Source organism: Podarcis bocagei (assembly GCF_964188305.1).
Source record: "Podarcis bocagei genome assembly, chromosome: 1".
In the NCBI taxonomy this organism is placed as follows: domain Eukaryota; kingdom Metazoa; phylum Chordata; class Lepidosauria; order Squamata; family Lacertidae; genus Podarcis; species Podarcis bocagei.
This window is the reverse complement of record NC_138125.1, coordinates 141,275,724-141,295,909: the sequence shown is the minus strand read 5'-3', so window position 1 is coordinate 141,295,909 and position 20,186 is coordinate 141,275,724. Positions and strand designations below refer to the sequence as shown.

At 46.8% G+C, this 20,186-nt stretch overlaps 1 protein-coding gene and 1 pseudogene across 2 annotated transcripts in view; both read left to right on the top strand.

Moving 5' to 3' along the window:
* Positions 1-5,841: 5,841 nt before the first annotated feature.
* CPS1 (carbamoyl-phosphate synthase 1) overlaps positions 5,842-20,186 on the top strand; it is a 149,621-nt gene continuing 135,276 nt past the window's right edge. Inside the window, exon 1 of the mRNA XM_081190213.1 lies at positions 5,842-5,951. Within this exon, the coding sequence (XP_081046339.1) occupies positions 5,881-5,951 (71 nt within the window). The 5' untranslated portion in view covers positions 5,842-5,880. The remainder of the gene's footprint in view (positions 5,952-20,186) is intronic.
* LOC308583023 (anaphase-promoting complex subunit CDC26 pseudogene) lies at positions 6,486-6,881 on the top strand (annotated as a pseudogene). The gene has a single exon. The product of its transcript is annotated as an anaphase-promoting complex subunit CDC26 pseudogene (transcript).

Sequence of the window (20,186 nt, the reverse complement as noted above, 5' to 3'; positions counted from 1 at the left end):
TTCTGTCAAACAAAAATGTCAATGCTAAGATGTGTTTCCTGCTTAACAAGACCCATCAAAATTCAAGATAATGACCACTCCCCACATAAAACGGGGGGTGCCCTTTGTGTGGACGCGCACAGCCCCTGGATCTAGAGCGGCTCCATTAGCACAGGCATGGCTTCGCCTTTCCCCAGGTGGGATACCTGGAGGTCTCCGCCTACCTCAGTCAGTTGTCCAATCCTGCTTGGGGGAAGCGTTGCCAAGGAGACTACCTGCCCACACAGTAGAGGGAGGATCTTACCTGGGAATCCTCACTTGGCTCCAGAGCTTCTCCCACCCTACCCACCCTCAGTTAAGTCTTATTTTGCAGGTTAGCTTTTCTTCACAAGTATGCGGGCACTGCTACGTCAAGGTCACTGTTGAAAGGCCGGAAAGGAATTCTCCTGCATTGGCAGGTTTTGCCTTTCCCGTAGCAAAACATCACAACTTTGGCAGTATCAGGCCTTGGGCGGAATCCTTTAGTCTATCTTCCTCTTTGCAGCGGCGATACCAGGGTTCCCCGTTAAAGGGGTTTCTGAGGGGAGGCTTTGACCGTACGCCGAGAGGTCGTCATTGCTGTCCCCTGTGACGGCGGCGTAATGGGGGCGGCTATCTCTGCTTGAACATATGTTCTCCAGAGCCGGCCCATCCCCCCCCCCACTGGATAACCTTGATGTTCCCTAGGTCCCCAGCTGGGGACTGGGGAGGGATAACGCCCAATGCCTGAGCCAAGGTCTACCCACACCTGAAATATAATAAAGTTGTGGCCAATTTAATCCCATAGCACGGTGTCTTGAGTCGTTATTCCACATGACGGGGGGCCGCATGGGGTCTGGGGGACTCCACCTGTCCACACAATGCTCTGATATTGTATTCCTATGACCACTAGAGGGTGGAAGTCAGCTACATTTTTATTGGCAGAAAGAAGAGAGGGTCAGTACCAAAAAGAATGTCCCCTGCAAACCTCAGAATGGTGTTATTTGTAAAATAATTATTTACTGTATTTATGTGGGCTACCTAATAACATGTTATCTGAGCAGCTCACAAGACATAAAAGAATGAAATGATTTCCAGAGGGATAGCAGGGTAGACTGCTGCAGGAAAAACAACAAAGAGTCTAAAATTACAAGAGCGAGACAAATAAAGAGCAGCATAAAAATATTTGATGTGACCAACATGTTTCAACATGTTGCAATGTCATTTAGCTGACATTTTTTCTTCTCTGAAAAACACACAATAAGTTGTTAGCAATCCAGTCTTTTTTTGGGAGGTCATTAGTTGACTCATCTGTTGTAGTGTGGTAACAAAGAGATGTTTATGGTTCTATGGCTTGTGCCTTTCCAAACATAAGTGCCCCTGACATGTGTTGAAATGGGATGGGTTGTGTTTATCAAATGTCGCAAATCAAGTCTATTTATGAGCACTAAGCCAAGGTAGCAGCTCTTTTGGGGAGGAGGGAGCTGACATTTTTGTTAGGCTATGGATACTTCTATGTATTTGTGTCAGGAATTTATCATTTCATGATCTGAATCAAAAGCTAGGTTTCCATGGGCGACACTATTCTGAACTCAGTGTGATCAATTGATTGTAGCCTGCTATGACACCTTCCCCGTTAGCTTTGGTCATAGACCTAGTAAGAATTGTGCCTGTGACCTGTGTTGTGAGAAAGGGAAGGAGCTCACGTCAACCATCAGCCATTTTGTCAGCAAATTCAACCAGCAAATTCAATTCAGCAAATTCAAATTAACTCGCTAGCTATGCAAGTAGCTAGCGAGTTAGCCCTGAAGAGTAGCAAATATGGTGCCCTTCAGATGTTTTGGATCACAACTGTTATCAGCCCCAGCCAGCATGGCCAATGGTCAAGGATGATGGGAGCTGTAGCCCAACCAATATCTGAAAGGAACCTTGTTGGCTACCCTTGTTAAAGATGATCCAGCCCTTCTGATTTTGTATGTTGTTAATATGATGACTCTGGATAACTGCACTTTAATCCCACCTTAAGCCCTAGATATTCAGTTCTCTATCTTGAGGGGTGCTATAACAAAACTGGGGCCTTCTCCATTCTCCAGCATTACCAAACACCTTGGGAAGGAGGTACTTTTAATAAAGCACAATATTCATTTCAACAGGGGTTCTTTAGGAAAGTGACAGTTGCTGTAAAATTTCACTGCATTTTAGGAACATGCAGAAGCCTGTTAAAGTTGGTATCGTTGAACACACAACCAAGGACCCTGAATTTAAGGGGTGAGGGATGTAAAGAGCTGTATGAGCAAAGCAATAAATAGGGAGCTTGTAACAAAACAGCCAACTGGGCAAAGGAAAAGGATTTGGAGATCCATAAACCCCCTAGGAGCAAACTAAAAAATGTAATTAAAGGAAGAGAAAAATATTGAATGCTGGCTTTAAAGACTATTTCTGTCAACGATAAAGGGGCTCTTTCAATAAATTTGAAGGAGGCAGGCAGAAGATTGTTTCATTAAAAGCAGAGAGGCAATTCAGATGGAAACAGCATTCTCAGTAATCCTCGTAGTTTTCAGTGACCCCAAGTGGAAGAATTATTTTGAAAGAATATGTAGGAGGGCTACATGCCTGCACAGAGGGTATCCTGCAAGAAGCCCCACTGAAAGAAACAAGAGCTGAGCAAAAGCACTCTCATTGGATAGTCATGTCAACATGCAGCCACTGCAAAACTTTTTATTCCCTTGAATGTATGTTGTGGAAAATAGATTAAAATGCAGGGGAGCTGGAATGCTTCATTAAAATAACAATATCAAATTATGTGTTTGGAATCGAATATGTTTACTTCAGAGGTTGAATTTTGAATGATCAAAAAAGGAAAGGTACACACTTTCTTATATTTGGGGAAAGGATATGTCTGTAAGCAGGGTGTTCAATGTAAGGGACAAGTGATGAAATAGAGAAGCCCCCATCCAGGCCACAGGAATTCCCTGTCTCTGTTTGTAGATAGGGCACAAGGCTAGCTTTGCAAACAGAGCCGGCCCACTGATGAGGCAGGGTGAAGCACTCACCTCAGGCAGTAGAAGCACAAGAGGCAGCATCTTGCTTTCCCCACCACTGGTGAGAGGGAGAAGATGAGTGGAAACACCTCCTGGAGCACCCCATAGAGGCGGTTATCCTCTGGCATGATGATTGCTGGAAGAGGCATTGAAAATACATGGATTTCAAGTGCAAATTGAAACCTCACCAAAGTGATGAGTTTTTAAAGTCTGGGTATCACCTACTAGTTTTAAAATAAAATCTAAAAGCATTTTTTTTTGTAGGGGTTCTCCTTTCATAATGGGATTGTGGGTTGGCGCCTCTATGTGCTCTTATTTGTTCTGAGGGCCACAATGTCTGACCTGAAGTATGTGAAAGTGGCCTGTATTTGGGAACCCAAGAATAGACAAACAAGTCTAGTTGCAAGACAGTGTGTAGGGTCTCCTCATCCCCCACAGAATTATAATCAGGTGAAAACTCATCTCCATGAATGTTGCTCTGGGTTTCCTAGGCTATACCATAAATGGTCTGCTCTTTCTCCACATCCAAATGGTTTCTATGATCTTAAGAACAAGGAAGATATCAAACTACTATAGTGGTCATCTCAGGGACACAGATGTTGGGGAGGACAATGCGACTAGGTACATGGGACCTCCAGGAAGGTACACAGACTTACGGTATATGTTGCTAGTGAATATCATCGTACAGTCTCTGCACAGCCCAATTACTGGAGAAATCTGCTGCTGCTGCTGCTGCTACAACTTGGTTTTGATCAGGTTTTTTAAAAACTCATCTTGTTTATCTGTGATGCTTTATATGATTTCAGTAAAGCAAAAGGCAGGTTGTAAATATGTTTAATATTTATAATCCAGAGGTGTGTATTACATGTCATTGAACTGCACTAGCACAACTGACATCCTATTAGTTGTGGGTGCTCTTGTATAACTCCCCCCCCCAAAAAAACAACCAGTATATGTACATGAATAAAAGCAGTATGTTTATTAGGTCCACACACAAGAGCCTGTTTACAGTTTCTGGGGTAAAGAATTGCTGTTGGAGCAGGGTGTGCAATTCAGCAAGCAAGACCCCAAAAGCAAAAATAGACTTGCTTAAGTTGGGGGCTCTAAGGGATATTTGTATTTAGGAGATGGATCAAGGGATTTTTAATTCCATTTCAAACTGAAATCTTTCACACAGGGAACTGATTAGCCCAAATGGCCTTTTCTAATGGTTTGTAAAACTCCCCCACCTTTCCTTTCCTTTTTTGCTTTAGAAAGGAGCAGCGTATCAGCTGAGGGATGTGTGATAATGTCCACACTTGCAAGTTAAGTAAAAATAATTGCTTCAGGAATGCTGCATAAACAAATCTGTTCTTATATAATGATGACGATAAATCAAACACAGGAAAATATTTATCGGTCTGGAAATATACAGGGTACTGTTTACCTGTGCTACGCAGGACCCTTGGGGCAGTATAATAAGTAAGATCAAATAATTCAACTTTGTGGCTGCAAATACTACTAAGCAGCTTTATAACAGCTTGAGCGTAGCAGCCATGTTTACTCAGAAATAAGTCCCGCTGAATTCAGTGGGACTTCAATCCCTTGTACCCTGTTAATCTGTAATGCTTATTGTGTTCTGTCTACTCAACAACCCAGGGCATTGAAGGCAGATGAGGCAGTCACCTTTCTGAAGCTAAGCTGGTTTGGGTCTGATCAGTGCCTCCACACGACACCATCTGGGAGCTCCATGTATGCTGCTGTCATGGAATAAAAATCAGGATATAAATGTGCTAAATAACTTACAGAAGGCAACAATCAGTAGGAGAGATGAACTGAAATCCCCTTACAGTGGAACCCTAGTTCTTTGGGATCTTTTGATAACAGAACAACTTCATCAGCAATTAAAAGTTGCCACAAAGCAGAATAAATTAGAGGACTTTCTCTCAACATGGCTCTTTTTGATCCGTAGGTTGACAGTAAGCCAGAAAGTGGGTAGCATGGAAACTTACCTTTCTGACTGTCTTTATCCATACAGTTCCTTTACTGGTTGTATCGTATGCTGGTATTAATAAGTGGTGGCTGGTGTCAATTGGGACTGGTGGGGCAGGGAGCTTAGCAGACGATGCAGCCAGAGCCAGTAGGAGGCAGCGTCACCCAAGATGGCAGGCAGGTGGGGCTGGTTAAGGGCAGACTGAGCTTGGTGGGGGCAGTGTCCTATTCGTTCTAATGGACAGCCTCCACTATCCTTTACTGGTTATAATAACAGAGAATTCAGCTGTGGAGGAGAACTGACAAGATGGTTGCCAAAATGGGGCCACTGAGAAATAGGTGTCTATTGGTGTGTTTAGGGGACCCCAAGCTTTTTAGAAGTAAAGAAGGTTGGGGGAGAATTAAGGGAGAACCTCCCCAGGGACATACCTAGGGCTTGGTGTGGTTAGTGAGGCAATTGCCTCAGGTGGCAGGATTCACTGGTGCAGCGGATCCTGATGTACATCTTCCTTCCCTGCTTGTTCTTCACCCACTCCTTCTTTGCTGGTGGGGAGGGGGCCCTATTTGGTGACCACAGCAGGTGCCAAAATGTTTTGTGCCGGCCCTGCTGTTAGCTGAATAATCTTTGGTCTACTGTAGGAGAATCTTACCTATCACTTTATCCCTATTACCAGGGTAAGTACAGGAACAGCCTTTCATACTGATCAATGTACAGATGATGGGCGTGTTAAAGGTAGTAGGAAGGCATTTCGGGGCTGGAAATTGTTGGTCTAGGGTGGCATTATGTAGAAGGAAATATAAATGAAGAGTTTCATTGATATTTTTTTTCTAGGCACAGACAGCCAACTTAGTGCTGGAAGATGGAACCAAGATGACGGGCTACTCTTTTGGTCATCCATCCTCTACAGCTGGGGAAGTTGTATTCAATACCGGCCTGGCTGGGTAAGGGGAAATTTTTTTTAAACCTATTTATTATATCTAGGAATCTACTTCCATTTTGCCATGATAATAAAATAAAAACCCACCATTATTCAATGGAAGAAGTTGTTGGTCGCCCATATTTTAAAGGTAGATCTTTAAAATATGCCCTTCTAAGTTGCTTCCAAGTTCCCCTCTTCTCTTAGCAGAGAAAGAAACCATGTTTGGTAAGTTAAAAATGGTTTACTTACAAACACTTCAAAGGTCAGATTCATGTACTTTTCCATACAGCAGCAAGAAAAGACAGCAGAAGCATCTTTCCCATTTGGCTGAGTGGCGCCATGCGCCACAGCGCCCACCCAACAGGGGCACCCAGCAGCAGGTCCGCCACCCTCCACCAACTTGGGAGTCTCCTTGGGTCTCCTCAGAGGAGGAGGCGCCATGCCGAAAGCCCCACAGAGCGGAGGGCAGAGGACCCGCTTCTGGGCGCCCTTGCTCCCTCAACTCAGGACCCAGTGCACGTGCGTGAGAGCCGCAGGCGAAAGGTATGCTTGCAAGATGCTGTGGCGGAAACCGACGTAGCTTGAACTGAAGCTGGATGACATCGAGGAGTTTGACGGCGCCCACAAGGAACTCGAGAGTCATAGGAGGTGGGTGTGGTGGGAGCCAGTGATAGTGAGGGTGCGTTGGGACTCAGCACTGATCATAAGAGCCGGGAGCAGATGATACATGACTGGATTGACTACAAACCCCAACCCAAACCAAACAATTGTTTATCTCAGTTTGGGAACTTTGAGTTCTAGAGCCCAAAGAGTGGACAGTGGCAGTGCCTGGTACCTGGGAGCTTTGGAAGAAAGCAGGAATTTGTTTCATGAGCCCAACAAACTCTGTTTAGAAATAGCAGAAGAGACTGAGCTGCTCTCCTCTAGAAATGGAATTCCTCCTTCAAGCAGAGCAAGTCTTGCTTTCCCTGCAAAGATGGGATCTCTGCCTTTGTTAAGTTGTGGGTAACATATCAGATGACACAGTGATTCTTCAAACAGCTCTTGTCTATTCACAGGGCAGAACTGGACTGAAGGGTTCAGTCAGCCTGCTTATATAGCGCTCCAGTACAACGTAACTGTAACAACTTTCTAAAACTATCCAATCACTGAATGACACTTTCGATCCCTTATTTGCCTAACTATCTACAGTATCCCCCTGCTGGCCCAGGGTTAGAACTTCAGTACATAACACCCCTCCCCACCGAGATTAGGCGTTAGTTACAATTGTAATGGTTTCCTTATATACAGCACTACACGTATTGGTTCAATTACGCACAAAAGCATATCGGTTACATTTCACATACTTCTACATACTTAGACCAACAGTGTTACATGTCCAACAACATAGTCCTTTAAATAAGTTGGGCACTTGGAAACTCTGCCAGACCGCAGGGGACTGGTACCCAAGTCCGGGGGACCACCCAATTCTTGCTGAGGCTGTGGTGCGACCCTAGGTGGTGTTGAAACCAAGTCCACTGGATCCACTGCTGTGGGTGGAACCTCTGCAAGTGGAGTTGGCGGAATGTCAGGCACGGCAGTGGTCTGAGTCTGTGGGAAGTCTGGCAGACCCTCTGAAGTGGCTTGGTTTGGCTCCATGCCTGCAGTTTGCGAGAGAAGTGTAGGTGGAGCCTCACCATCTGTAAGTGTCTGTTCCGGAGCCACGAGCGCAGCTGGGGGCACCACGGTAGTGTCCAAGTCCCCAACCCTGCGCCTAAGCTGGTCTAGGTGCCAGCGCCACAAGCGTCCGTCTTCGAGTGCCACCTGGTACGAGCAAAGTCCAGTGATTCCCACTACTGTGGCTGGCACCCAAGGAATGTCTCCCACACAGTTCCGGGCAAAGACCTGGTTTCCTGGAACAAATGACCATGGCGCGTTGGCACAGCCTGGGGGTTTGGCCACGGCAAAGTCCGGGTGCAGCCGGTCGAGCGGGGACCTGAGGCGGCGGCCCATAAGCAGTTCGGCAGGACCCTGTGGTCGCATGAGGGGTGATGTATTGTACGAACAAGTATTCGGCGACCCGCTCGTGCCAGTCTCCCGGTCCAGGTGCGCCAGTGCCTCTTTTGCCGAGCGCACCATTCTCTCTGCTTGCCCGTTGCTGGATGGATGAAATGATGCCGTTAGGGCATGGTGGATGCCCAGTCCCAAAAGGTACCGCTCAAAAGTGCCTGACATGAACTGCGGTCTGTTGTCGGAGACAAGGACATCAGGACACCCATGCATCGCAAACAGGCCTCGCAGCACCCGGATGACAGCCTCGGTAGTGGTGGAGGGCATCAGGGCCACCTCCAGCCATTTGGAATAGGCGTCCACCACTACCATAAAGGTCCGGCTGTGAAAGGGGCTGGCCAGATCGATGTGCACCCTCAACCAGGGTGTCTTGGGTGTCTCCCAGGTGTGTCCCTTAGCTGCTGGTGGCACAGGCAGTGATGGCATCATCCATGTTAGGCCACCAGACGTAACACCGAGCCTGAATTTGGGGTTGTGGCCCTTTCTGAAACACTTCCGACAGATGGCGTCTCTGAATCAACACTTGACAGATTAGAGAACTTGGCAAAAACAAACAAGATGAATTTTAACAGGGAGAAATGTAAAGTATTGCACTTGGGCAAAACAAATGAGAGGCACAAATACAAGATGGGTGACACCTGGCTTGAGAGCAGTACATGTGAAAAGGATCTAGGAGTCTTGGTTGACCACAAACTTGACATGAGCCAACAGTGTGACGCGGCAGCTAAAAAAGCCAATGCAATTCTGGGCTGCATCAATAGGAGTATAGCATCTAGATCAAGGGAAGTAATAGTGCCACTGTATTCTGCTCTGGTCAGACCTCACCTGGAGTACTGTGTCCAGTTCTAGGCACCACAGTTCAAGAAGGACACTGACAAACTGGAACGTGTCCAGAGGAGGGCTACCAAAATGGTCAAAGGGCTGGAAACGATGCCTTATGAGGAATGGCTAAGGGAGCTGGGCATGTTTAGCCTGGAGAAGAGGAGGTTAAGGGGTGATATGATAGCCATGTTCAAATATATAAAAGGATGTCACATAGAGGAGTGAGAAGGGTTGTTTTCTGCTGCTCCAGAGAAGCGGACACGGAGCAATGGATCCAAACTACAAGAAAGAAGATTCCACCTAAACATTAGGAAGAACTTCCTGACAGTAAGAGCTGTTCGACAGTGGAATTTGCTGCCAAGGAGTGTGGTGGAGTCTCCTCCTTTGGAGGTCTTTAAGCAGAGGCTTGACAACCATATGTCAGGAGTGCTCTGATGGTGTTTCCTGCTTGGCAGGGGGTTGGACTCGATGGCCCTTGTCGTCTCTTCCAACTCTATGATTCTATGATTCTATGACTTGGCACGGGAATGGTTGCCTCAGCAGCCGGAACATTCCAATTGGCCCTTGGACTTCTGTTGGAACTTCCTGCGCTCCCGCTTTGTCTGGTGCACATCATCGTCTTCACTGGAGGATGCCTTATCACTGCTGGCCTCTTTGTGATGCACTGGAACTGGCTTCCTAGCAAAACGCGGGCTGCTGGCCTTGCAGATCTCCTGGGCAGAGCGTTCAGCAGCTTCCAAGGTCACGGCCTCCTCAGTGGCTTTCTGCAGCGTGAGGTCTGGCTTGGCGAGCAGACACCGTTGCAGACGGATGTCCCGGACCCCGCAGACGATTCGATCCATAAGGGCATCGTCTAAGTCTCAGAACTTGCAGTGCATTGCAGCCTGTCGGAGGGCGGCGGTGTAGTTGTTAATTTACCCCCTCTGCCTGGTTCTGGTGGTAGAATGCATGGTGGGCCGCAATCTTGGACGGCTTTGGCGTGTAGTGGTTGCGGAGCTTCTCTTGAATCGTGTCCCATGGTGTTGCCTGGACTGCTTCAGGCACAACCAATGCTCGGGCCATCTCGAACACCTCAGGCCCACAGAGGCTGAGGAATAGCTTACGCTCCTGTGATACTTTCGTCAGCTCGTTGGCTTGGAGGTAGCAGTCGAACCGAGCGAGGTAGGAGTCCCATGATTCAGAGGCTGGCACAAACGGCGGTAGAGGCACAAGTGAAGCCATGGTTCCGATGCCGATGTGGAGGCGATGGATGGAACACAGTGCTCTAGCCAGAAGGGTCAGCTCTGAATTGGTTCTGTTCAGTGATTTCGCTCAGTGTTTCAGCTCCGTGATTCAGCTCCGCTCAGAGGGTGGCTGCATCTGGCTGTGCTCTGTTGTCCATCCATCCCACCTTCGTTGCCAGTGTTAAGTTGTGGATGAACATATGAGATGACACATCGATTCTTCAAACAGCTCTTGTCTATTCACAGGCCAGAAGAGAACTGAACTGTAACAACTTTCTAAAACTATCCAATCACTGAACTACAGTATGTAGCCCAGGGTGAGAACTTCAGTACATAACAGCCTTACTTGATGGTTTCTTTTGTGCAACCTATCTAGGCTGCCGTGTTTAATAAAATATTTGTTTTTAACTTGCATGCTTCATTGTATAAACATAGATGGACATTTTTACTTGTGAAAGAGACCTTGAGCCTTGTAGACGGGTGGAGCAACTGTAGTGAAATTGAGCATTTTTTATTTTTTACTTTGAGGTGTTTGTAGAGTGGGTTTATTTACAACTGAGAGACCCTGAATTATTAGTGGAAGAGCAGAAGGTCCCAGGCTGAACTGCTGACATTGCCAGTTAAAAATGCTTCTGAGTTGCCAGCCTGGGAAATGACCATTTTCTGAATCATAGCTCTCATCCTCCCCGACCACTGACATAGGCTGGCTGAGGTTGATAGGAACTAGGAGTTCACCATTGTCTGGTGGACAGTGGTAGAATTTCACCTGCTTTAGAATGGACTGTACTGAGTTAGGTGGATGAAAAGTCTGACTTCGAAGCAAAATGGATTTGGGGGGCAACCACACTATATGCCTCATCTTTCTCACACGGTTATGATCAATATGCTTTTATTTGGGGTGGGGTGAAACAAGGTACCAAGATCTACTTGTTAGAGATGCTCCAACGGTGTAGGAGATGTTACTTAGTGTTTGAGGATCTCCCCCCTTTTTTTTTGCTCCCCAGATGTAGAATTGATGGCCGTTACATGTCGGCCATTTTATCTGCCTAGAGAAGTAACTGTCATAATTATTATAGCTGTTTATATCCATCCGATGCTAATGTCAGTGTGGCGCTTTCTAAGCTATATGATGTCATCTCTAAGCAGCAGCAACTCCACCCAGAGGGCGCCCTTGTTGTGGCAGGGGACTTCAATCAAGCCTGCCTAAAGACAGTTTTTCCTAAGTTTGAACAGTTTGTGAAATTTCCGACTAGAGGACAGAATATTCTAGATCTCACATATTCCAATTTGAAATAGGCATACAGGCATACATACCCTTCCCCCACTTAGGCTCTTCTGACCATTCTTCAGTTTTTCTATGTCCGAAGTACATCCCTCTCAGGAGAAGAATTCAGCCGTTTATAAAAACAGTTAGAATTTGGCCAGAGGGTGCTCTTAGTCAGCTCCAGGATTGTTTTGAGAGCACTGATTGGAGTGTGTTTGAACATCAAGATATGCATAGATACACAGATACTATACTTTCCTATATTAAAGTGTGCACCGACAAGGTAACATCGCAGAGATGCATTAGAGTCTATGGGAACTGTAAACCATAGTTGACTGCTGAAGTAAGAACACTCCTGAAAATCCGGGATTCTGCCTTTAAGACAGGGAATATAAACATATACAGAGAGGTGAGAAGAAATCTCAAAAAAGGCATTAAGGCAGCAAAACAACAGCATAAGCTTAAGGGGGGAAATTATTTAGCCGATAACAACATGGAACAAGTGTGGCAATGACTGCAGCACCTAACCAGCTACAAGGGCAATACAAGGAACATGGTTAAGGCTGATGATTCATTGGCAGAGGAGCTGAACATCTTCTTTGCTCAGGGTGCAGTTGGTTGGGTTTTATCTTCTAGGGATAATTACCCTATTGAACTTTCACCTCTTCCCCATACCATTCTGACCCAGGAGTCCTGGCCCAGGGATCATAGAATCATAGAGTTGGAAGAGACCACAAGGGCCATCGAGTCCAACCCCCTGCCAAGCAGGATGACTTGTTAGTGAGGGGATCTTACCCCTCTATTGGGGAGGCTAGTATGGGGTCTGGGATTCCCACTATTGAAGGACTAGGGAAGAATGGTGGTGGGGCTAGATATCACTATCGGTGAAGGGTTTTGAGATGCAGTGATGCTCAAACCCATTCAAATCTTTTTTTTAAAAAAATAATATTTATTAATAATTTCAAAAATACAGAAAAGAAAGAAAAAAATTAAAAACAACACTACAATACATAGGGGAAAAAAAAGAAAAAAAGACATAAAAACCAATGCAACAATACAGCAAAAAGATAAAAAAGAAGGGGAAAAAAGTCACAAATCCCATATTACATATCTTTAACTTCCATTTGCTTGTTTCATTGACCTCCTCACACCTCCCTTTTTGTATTCTAGTTTAATTGATTATTTCTGCAAATTCTTTCCATCTTTCTCAATTTTTACTAAATAATTTATCTTAACAATTTAACCTATTAATTAACACAACAAATCCTTTCCATCCTTTCCCCATATTCTGTTATTCAAATTACCTTAAATTATTTAACCTTATCTTACCACAAAAATACTTTAGAGCTTAACGCTTAATACTCGATTATACAGTGGTACCTCGCAAGACGAACGCCTCGCAAGACGGAAAACCCGCTAGACGAAAGGGTTTTCCGTTTTGGAGGCGCTTCGCAAGATGAATTTCCCTATGGGCTTGCTTCGCAAGACGACAGCCCATAGGGAAATATCCGGGACAGCGGGGAAGCGCAGCGCGTCTTCCCCACTGTCCTCGGACCTCCTCCGAAGCCGGGCGGTGGGGCGGGAACGCCTCCTCCCGCCGCCGCCAGACTTCGGAACGATGCTCCGAAGCCGGGCGGCGGGGCGGGAACACCTCCTCCCGCCGCCGCCGGGCTTCGGAACGATGCTCCGAAGCCGGGCGGCGGGGCGGGAACACCTGCCCCCGCCGCCCGGCTTCCGAATGCTGCTCCGAAGCCGGGTGGGGAGGCGGGAACACCTGCCCCCGCCGCCCGGCTTCGGAACGCTGCTCTGAAGCCGGGTGGGGGGCGGGAACACCTCCTCCCGCCGCCCGGCTTCGGAAGGCTGCTCCGAAGCCGGGCGGGGGGGGGCGGGAATACCTGCCCCCGCCGCCCGGCTTCGGAACGCTGCTCCGAAGCCGGGCGGGGGGGGCGGGAAAACCTGCCCACGCCGCCCAGCTTCGGAAGGCTGCTCCGAAGCCGGGCGGGGGGGGCGGGAACACCTGCCCACGCCGCCCGGCTTCGGAAGGCTGCTCCGAAGCCGGGCGGGGGGGCGGGAACACCTGCCCACGTCGCCCGGCTTTGGAACGCTGCTCTGAAGCCGGGCGGGGGGGGGCGGGAACACCTGCCCACACCGCCCGGCTTCGGAAGGCTGCTCCGAAGCCGGGCGGGGGGGCAGGAACACCTGCCCACGCCGCCCGGCTTCGGAAGGCTGCTCCGAAGCCGGGCGGGGGGGGGGCGGGAACACCTGCCCACGCCGCCCGGCTTCGGAAGGCTGCTCCGAAGCCGGGCGGCAGGGCGGGAACACCTTCTGAAGGCGGGCGGGGGGCGAAAGTCTTTGTCCCCCCTGCCTGCCTTCCCAGGGGCTTTTAAATCGCCCCGGACAGTGGAGAAGTCCTCCGCTGTCCCGGGGTGATTTTAAAATGCCGCCCGCCAGCATTTTAAGATCGCCCGGACAGCGGAGAAGTCCTCTGCTGTCCCGGGGTTTTTTAAAATGCTGGGGGTGGGAAGAAAAGCCCTTGTCCCCCCCCCCAGCCTTCAGAAGAGGTCCGGGGACAGACTGTCCCCGGACCTGGTCTGAAGGCGGTTTCCCTAGGAACGCATTAATTGATTTTCAATGCATTCCTATGGGAAACCGTGCATCGCAAGACAAAAAACTCGCAAGACGAAGAGACTTGCGGAACGAATTAATTTCTTCTTGCGAGGCACCACTGTACATAACTCCTGATATCTTTTCTACTAGAGTCATACAGTTTCATTCCAACATTTCCCCTAATGTTCATTAATTTTAGGCTAATTCCCTAGGGGGAAAATTTTTTTAAAATAAATTTTCTTCCAATCTTCATCCAACGTCTCTTATTCCTGGTCTCGGGTCGTGTCAGTCCTTACTGTCCATTCCATCTAGTCCATCAACCTGGTAATCTAATGTCCGAGGCCCTTAAGTCTCTTCCATGTCCCTTCTGCAGATCTTCTTCTTGTTTATACTTGCACTTTTCCTTGTCTTTTGTTGGTCTCTTTCTTAGTTTCTTTCCTTTCTTGTTGGGGAGTAGGTCTCTGGGGGATTCCAACCCAAAATTATCTTCGTCTCCCTTCATCCAACCAGCCCATTCCCCAGAGTCCCACTCCCCACAGTCATCAATATAGTCCAAAAAATATTTAAAAACATATTTCGAGGTCTCTCCAAAGTTAAGAACCTCCTCAGCTCCAGACTCCCCCTGGCCGACTCCAACTTCAATCTTCAAAGACAGCGGCTTATGCTCCTGTAGGGCCTCCTCCATTATCTTCTGCACTTCCCCAATCAGTACAGGTTCCTGAGTTGGTCCCTAAATAGTTTCTGTATCAACATTCCCTGTTTGTCCACAGTTATTAACCACAACAGTCATCAAATCCATTTTCTCATTCATCAAATCCATCTTCTCATGCATGTGTTCCAGCAAGACACTTGTCTTGCATAAAGCAAGCACCAAAACTTCCTCCCAGCTCATATTTAGTCAAGGTCAAAAAGGACTGGTCCCACGATCTTAATCTGACAGCTGTAGAGTCCTCAAGTAGACTGCAGCAACAATTTAGCAAGCTCCCTCTAGCGGAGACAATTTCTATTTGTATCCATTTTTTTTAAGGCAAGTCCAACAAAGGAAAATTACTTTCATTTTTCAGATATTTTGTTTCTTTAGAATGCAGAAGGCAACATTGGAATCAATTTATTTCTCTTCTTTAGCTATCTGTCAAAGTATTCCATTCACAGTCAATGAACCTCTCCAAGAATTTCTGTCTCTGACACCCCGTTCCCAGGTTAGAGACGGTGGAAACTTATCTTTCTTCACTCCCTCTCCTGCAGGCATTAAACAAAGTCCCCCCCCTTTCTCCTGCTTCCAAGGGGGTTTCAGTAATTATAAATGAAGGAAATTTAAACTTTTTTAACGACTTTCCAGGCTTTAGCTTACAAGGTTTTTGCTTCGGTCTATGTACAAAAAGTGGAAGGCGGACTTCCTGTTTTGAACCTTCCTGCTTCGGTGCCAAATTAAGATATTTCTTGATCTAATTTTCCGTTTCTACTCACGGGTACTTATTCAAGTTCAAGTTTTATTGCGGCCAAAGCCAGTGACACTAAACACCACAAGATCAGACAACAAGAAATCAGCAACAACCTCAGAAAAGGAAAACGGTTACACAAGGGAACTTCGCAGTGTGCCATTCAACAGAAGAGATTTACACTTCCTAATTACTAAAGTGCAAAATTTAGCCACCTCATATGATATTGAGCTTGAGGAATCTTCCAGGAGGTATTTTCGGAGAATTTCAGGGGAGGATTCCAAATAATATTGAAGGGGTATAAATTTTGATAGAAGCGGTAAAATAAGTTGAACTCGTTCTTCACTATAAAATCCGCAAAATAGAAGAATGTGTGTGACAGATTCTACCTTATTAGACATACAAGGGCAGAGACGCGCATGCATTGGAACCCGCGTGAATTTGCCGTACAGCACTGCTGAGGGCATTGTCTCAAAGCGGGCTCTAGAGAAAGCCCATCTATAGGCTTCGTTAGTGATGTTAGTTAAGTAAGGGGCAGCTGCAAAATTAGGCCAAGCTTTTAAACATCTATACGTCTCCGGGAGTAGGGCGCCTTCTTGTTGTAATTCGATATCATAAAGTCTCCCGAGTGACAATAGCTTTTGCCTTGTTCAGAGTTCCAATAAAAAGATTTTCAGGGTTTAGACCAATTTGTTTGATCTTGTTAGTTATTTGCATAAGCCAAGGAGGATAGGGAACTGCGGCCAGGAAGCAAGGTAATAGACCCTTAGGATTGTAGTGGATTTTCAGCCAGAGGGATATTGCTTGTTCCCAGACTTTTCATTCCACTCTGGGCAGTCCTGCCTCTTGCCTTAAGACTGCATTAGGTGTACACTTAGGGGTAGCAAATAATGATCTTAAGAATTTAGATTGTACTGTTTCAAGGGTCTTAAGGTTGGCAGAGGGGTTAATTTGAGAGCCATATAGAAGTTGGGCTAAAGATTTTGCTTGAAAGACTGTTAGGGCCATCGGGAGGAAGCCAGCTCCTTTCCTTCTGAATAATCTAAGGATAGCATTTGCACTTCTTTCTGCTGATATAGCTGATGTGGTCAGGTGTGTTGACAATTTGGCATTATAAGAGAAAGTAATGCCTAAGTATTGGAAGGTCTTAGTCTGTTCAATGGCGTTTCCCTTTACGCTCCAATTATCCTTCCTGAAGGAGCGGTTAAAATGTACAATTTTGGTTTTGGCAAAGTTAATTGTTAACAGTTCAGTGTTACATTGGTCACTAAACTTTCCTAGGGCACGTTTCAGACCCACTTTGGTTTGAGAGAGAAGAACAGCATCATCCGCATACATTAAAACTGGTACTTTTCTGCCGTTAGAGAACACAGGGGGGTGGGTTTCAATTTCACCGCAGCATGTGACCAGGGAGTTAACATAGATGTTAAATAGGAATGGGGCTAATAGGCATCCTTGTCTAACTCCTCTTTGGACTGGGATTTCTCTAGAGAGTCTGCCGTCCTGTGCAAGTCTTATCTGGAGGGTATTGTTCTCATGAAGCTTAATCATCAGAAGTAATAACCTTCTGTTGATACCCATATTGGCCAATTTGGCCCAGAGCCTACTCCTGGATACAGAATCAAATGCTGCCTTTAGGTCCACAAAGGCCGCATATAATGACTTTTTCCAATGTTTCGCATACTTATAGACAAAGTAATCTAGCACTAAGCAGTGATCAATGGTGGAACGTCCGGATGTAAACCCTGCTTGTTCAATTTCTAGCAAGTTATTATGATCTAACCATTCACATAGTTTTAGGCATAGGTGTTTTGTATAAAGTTTACAGATCACATTCAGGAGACTAATTGGTCTATAATTGGATGGATCAGAGGGGTTGCCCTTTTTAAATATGGGAACAATTATAGCTAGTCCCCAATCTTTAGGGATTTCAGTCGTCTTATCTATATATGAAAATAGATTTGCAAGGACCGGGGCCCACCAGTTTATTTGTGCTTTCAGAAGTTCAGCGACAATGAAATCACGGGTACTTATTTTAAATCCAATTGTCCACAGGAAAAAGTCAGCGCTCTCCGGCAATGGCTGTGTGGCTTCACTCCGTGAAAGTAGCAATCAGTTCGCAGCACCGCGCCGCTCACCCCACTTCACTCTGGAGCCCCAAAATGGGGTTCCCGGTGCGTGGGGGGCGCTCCTGGTGCCCTGCCGAACCCCACGTTCCCAGGCTTCCTCCGCCTGGGATTTCTAGCGGGTCCCCACCTTCGCCGCGGCGGGAAGACCCAGTTTCCACGGAGCCAGTTCCTCCGGTCGGAGGAACTCCGCCATTCGCTGATGGCGCTAACCCGGAAGTCCACAAACCCATTCAAATCTACGCCCCATCCCAAGGGACAGGGGTAGGACGAGCAGGGATTACCCACCTCCATCATTGGTGTTGTGCAATGCCAGGTCCATAGGCAATAAAACTGCCACCATGCGTGACTTTTTTGTCTCGCAGGGGATTGACCTGGCTTGTGTGACAGGGACCTGGGTATGGGAAGGTGAAGTAGTCTCCCTACGTGAGATAACACCTCCAGGTTTCTCTGTCCTCCACCAATCACGGACTGTGGGGGGGGGAGGAGTAGCGTTGTTAATCTGGGAGGATTGCTCTTTCAGGGCTCTACCACCACCGTCGATCTCCGGCATTGAATGTGTTGGTCTCATGTGGGGCATCAAGGAGAGCTTGGCTGTCTGGCTGGTGTACTGACCACCCAGTGCACCGGCAGCCACCCTGCCAGACCTGTTGGAGGTGGCGGCGGGCTGGGCCTTGGAGTTCCCAAGACTAGGTTTTGGGAGACTTCAACGTCCATGCCTATGCCGCCCCCTCCTCACAGGCTCTGGACCTAGTGACCTCCATGGCAACACTGGGGCTCTCCCAGTTTGTTTTAAGCCCCACCCATCAAGCAGGCCACACGCTGGATTTGATCTTTGGTGCTGGCATAGATGTGATCATGCTCCCCCCTGTGGAAGTGCCATGGTCTGATCACTGTGCTCTGAAAGCCAAGATTGACTTCCCGCTCCTCCCCGGCTCGGGTGGCGAACCTATTTGGGCTTGCCTGCGAAGGTTGATGGATCCTGATAGATCCCGTCAGGCCTTGCGGGACCCTGCTCCTCCTGGAACTCATTAGATGACCTTGTTGAGGACTGGAATAATCGGCTCTTGGCGGCCATCGATGAAATTGTGCCTAAGCAAGCTCTGCGACCCGTCGAAACCGGGCCCCTTGGTTTACCGAGGAGCTCCGGAAAATGAAGCGGGATCTCAAACAGCTAGAGCAAGTATGGCGACGGACCCGTGACGGAGCTTCAAGAACATCTTATAGGATGCTTATGAAAGCCTATGAGATGGCTATGAAAGCTGCTAAGAAATCTTACTTCGCAGCTTCCATTGCATCTGCTAGCTTTCACCCGGCACAACTTTTTAGAATAATTAGGTTGTTAACGTCCTTAGGAGGACAACCAAATTTAAGCACAAATTCGACCCACAGCTGTGAGGCATTTGCAAGCTTTATTGCAGAGAAAGTCCTGTTGCTTTGCCGTGACCTCCCTGCCAAGTTAGATACAGTGACAGAACTGGAGGCCCCTCGACTGACTTCGGGTCCAGTGTTAGACCATTTCGATCAGATACTCCCTGCTGATGTGGATAGCTTTCTCCAAGCTGGTAGGCCCACCACCTGCCTCCTCAATCCGTGCCCGTCTTGGCTGATTAGGGCATGCCCAGATATCATGCAGACCTGGTTGAAATTATCAATTTGTCCCTTGGCACGGGGACATTCCCAGGGGAGCTGAAGGAAGCAATGGTGCATCCACTCTTAAAGAAAACTTCACTAGATCCTTTAGATCTATCCAATTACCGCCCAGTTTCAAATCTCCCATATCTGGGTAAAGTAATTGAGAGAGCAGTTGCTGAACAGCTTGGTAGGTTTCTGGAGGAAACATCAGCTTTATGTGTAACACTTGTCTTTCTTTCATCTTCTTCCTTCTTACATCAGCCAATTTATGAGTTCTAAATTTGCTTGGAGGAACTATGTCTCTTACTGTAACTGCAAAGTGCTCTAATAAATTAATTATCAGAATCCTTTTATTGAGTGTGTTTTATTGTATTTTGATAAGAATGAAGGTTCCTGAGATTCCTCAGAGGTGAAGTAAGGTCTTGGAATGGAGAAAGTGAAAATGTTCATGAAGAAGTGAGGGACGGAAGGAAGGATATACTCCTCAAGAGGGAACACAGACTTGGGTTAACAGTTTGGACCTCTAAATGTCAGCCCTGGCTAACATAGTAACATGCTGAAGATCCTTCATCTGCAACAGAACATTTATAGGATCCCAACTTAACAAGGCTCAAGATTTTAGGTCAAGACCTACAGCTTTCACACAGTACAAGATGCTGTACAAACTGCGTTCTCTATATGCATGTATCACCTCAAGACAAGATGGACTCTTCAGTGGTTTCTATTATGTGAATCACCACAAGACAAGATGCAATCTTAAGCGGTTTCTCTGGTAGTAACACTAAATTACAGGCAAATCCGTTTGCAAGTTTTTGAATCTGAAAGCAATCAGTTATGCTTTTTGAAAGCACTAATTACTATCTGTGTTAATATACCTGCCAACAAACAACTGTTTAATATAGATCAGAATGATGGAGGGCATCAAAGTTTTCTTCCCTGTGACAGATTATGGGCAATAAATCTTGTCACATCACTAAAGCCATGCAGCAGATGATGGATTAATTCCCCTTCAAAAACCTGCCTCAGTAGCAGAAACAGTTTTTTTTCTTTTGGGCAGACCATTCTCTGAGCTTGTTTTTGCATGGCATGGCT